This window comes from Myxocyprinus asiaticus, chromosome 36 (assembly GCF_019703515.2).
Source record: "Myxocyprinus asiaticus isolate MX2 ecotype Aquarium Trade chromosome 36, UBuf_Myxa_2, whole genome shotgun sequence".
In the NCBI taxonomy this organism is placed as follows: domain Eukaryota; kingdom Metazoa; phylum Chordata; class Actinopteri; order Cypriniformes; family Catostomidae; genus Myxocyprinus; species Myxocyprinus asiaticus.
In genome coordinates, this window is record NC_059379.1 from 1247501 (window position 1) to 1250000 (window position 2500).

Genomic DNA, 2500 nt, shown 5'->3' on the forward strand with positions numbered 1-2500 from the left:
GTCCACACAGAATGATTTTAATTACTGTACTGAACTAATGAGATTTTTGAGAATTTAGGGGGGGAAATGTGTTTAATTGTCATAAAGTTGAATGTCATAATTAAAAACTCTTTATGCTATTTTTTTACAACATCACAAGTTCATTTTAAGTCCAGGACAAAACTTATACATAACTTTAAGCCCTGTCTAAGTGATCCGCAAAACCCTCTCACAAACTGCAAGACAACTAAATATCTAAACATAGGGGGGTCTGGGTATCTCAGCGAGTACTGTCGCTGACTATCACACCTGGAGTCACGAGTTCGAATCCAGGGTGTGCTGAGTGACTCCAGCCAGGTCTCCTAAGCAACCAAATTGGCCCGGTTGCTAGGGAGGTTAAAGTCACATGGGGTAACCTCCTCGTGGTCGCTATAATGTGGTTCTCGCTCTCGGTGGGGCGTGTGGTGAGTTGTGCGTGGATGCCGCAGAGAATAATGTGAAGCCTCTACACGCGCTACGTCTCCGTGGTAACGCGCTCAACAAGTCACGTGGTAAGATGCGCGGATGCTTCATAAGTGAGAAGATGCAGATTGTGTGTGTGTAATTTTGTGTGTGTGTTTGTGTGAGTGTGTATGTGGGTATTTATTACTTTGTGGGGACCAAATGTCCCCATAAGGATAGTAAAACCCGAAATTTTTGATGCTGTGGGGACAATCAGTCGGTTCCCATGAGGAAAACAGCTTAAAAAACATACTAAACGATGTTTTATTGAAAATGTAAAAATGTGTGTGTGTGTGTGTTTGAGTGTGTGTGTGTTTGTATGTGTGTTTGTGAGTGTGTGAGTGTGTGCGTGTGTGTGTTTGTAAGTGTGAGTGTGTGTGTGTGTTTGTGAGTGTGAGTGTGTGTGTGTGTTTGTGAGTGTGAGTGTGTGTGTGTGTATGTTTTTGTGATTGTGTGTTTGTTTGTATGTGTGTGTTTGCATGTGTGTGTGTGGGCAGGTTTAAGTGGTTTACGAGGACTTTTTTTTTTAGGTTATAAACTGGTAATTACAAGGGTATTATGCTATAAATGTGGTTTATGAGGACATTTCTAGTGTCTCCATAATTCAAATCACTTAAAAAACATACTAAACGATGTTTTATTGAAAATGTAAAAATGCAGAAAGTTTTTTGTGAGGGTTAGGTTTAGGGGTAGGGTTAGGGTTAGGGGATAGAATCTATAGTTCATACAGTATAAAAATCATTATATCTATGGAGAGTCCTCATAATGATAGCTGTACCAACATGTGTGTGTGAGTGTGTGTGTGTGTGTGTGTGTGTGTGTGTTTTTGTGAGTATGTGTGTTTGTGAGTGTGTGTGTGTGTGTGCGTGTGTTTGTGAGTGTGAGTGTGTATGTGTGTGTGTGCGTTTGAGTGTGTGTGTGTATGTTTTTGTGATTGTGTGTTTGTGAGTGTGTGTGTGTGTATGTTTTTGTGAGTGTGTGTGTTTGTGAGTGTGTGTGTGTGCGCATGTGTGTGTGTGTTTGTGAGTGTGAGTGTGTGTGTGTGTTGCATTGTTTTCTGTTTTGATAACATTTTTACTCATCATGTTCACATTAGATCACAGCACTCTTCATGCATTTACTTGTCCATTGACGGTTTGTTAAACAGTTCTGATCTTGTTTCTGTCAGTCAGATCAGGCTTATCAAACCTTTGTGTCGATCCAGACTGTGATTCTTAAGGATTTCAGTCTAAATGTCAGCTGTACGAGACAGAGGAACTGCTAAAGCCCGAGTAAAGCCCTTGTCTGAAGACTCAAATTACACACATCACTCGAGACCAGAGGAAAACCTGATAACTGCTCACATCTTTAAATATAGAGCTCTCCTCATCTGTACCAGAAATGACCTCGTAAACTGACAGACTTTAAACTCTCAGTCCTGAGTGAATTTACATAGTTAAAATGATTTATCTGCACTGACACATCTTTGCATAAGTTAATTTAATTAATCAGATCTATATAAGACATACTGGCTCATTCATTACTTAACTGATACAATAATCTGCTTAAACCACAAATCAGCAGAGATCTCAAACAACACTCAGACAGATATTTAAGCATATCTCAAGCTTTGATAAAACCAGTGAGAATACAAACAGCATGCTTGAACACAAAGGAGTTTGGGTCGGTTAATCTTGAGTATAATGGGCGTTTTCTGTAGCTCTGGCATGCATGGACTAACAGAGACCTTGTTGAGTTTGGCGTAGTCGATCAGGTCAGGTCTGTGTCTGTGAATGAGCGCACAGAACGCCAAACCGTCCTTCCAACTACATGTGTGGATGGGAGAATCAGACATGAGCGGAAAACTCTCTTGTAAATCTGGTTAAGACAGTCGTGTGTCTAACATTGATCAGTTTAGGTAAAAAACTTCATATTTTAAATCATTTAATCAAAACCACAAGGAAGATAATGTCTAATTGTTATGTTCAGTTATGTAGTGTATAAGAATGTGAACATTTATGCACCATATTAAATATAATGT

General features: G+C 39.6%; 1 protein-coding gene across 1 annotated transcript in view; it reads right to left on the minus strand.

Annotated features, from left to right (window-relative positions):
* Positions 1-2500, minus strand: part of LOC127426649 (alpha-actinin-2-like) — a 40187-nt gene that overhangs the window by 27701 nt on the left and 9986 nt on the right. The window contains exon 6 of the mRNA XM_051673589.1: positions 2207-2285. Within this exon, the coding sequence (XP_051529549.1) occupies positions 2207-2285 (79 nt within the window). The remainder of the gene's footprint in view (positions 1-2206; positions 2286-2500) is intronic.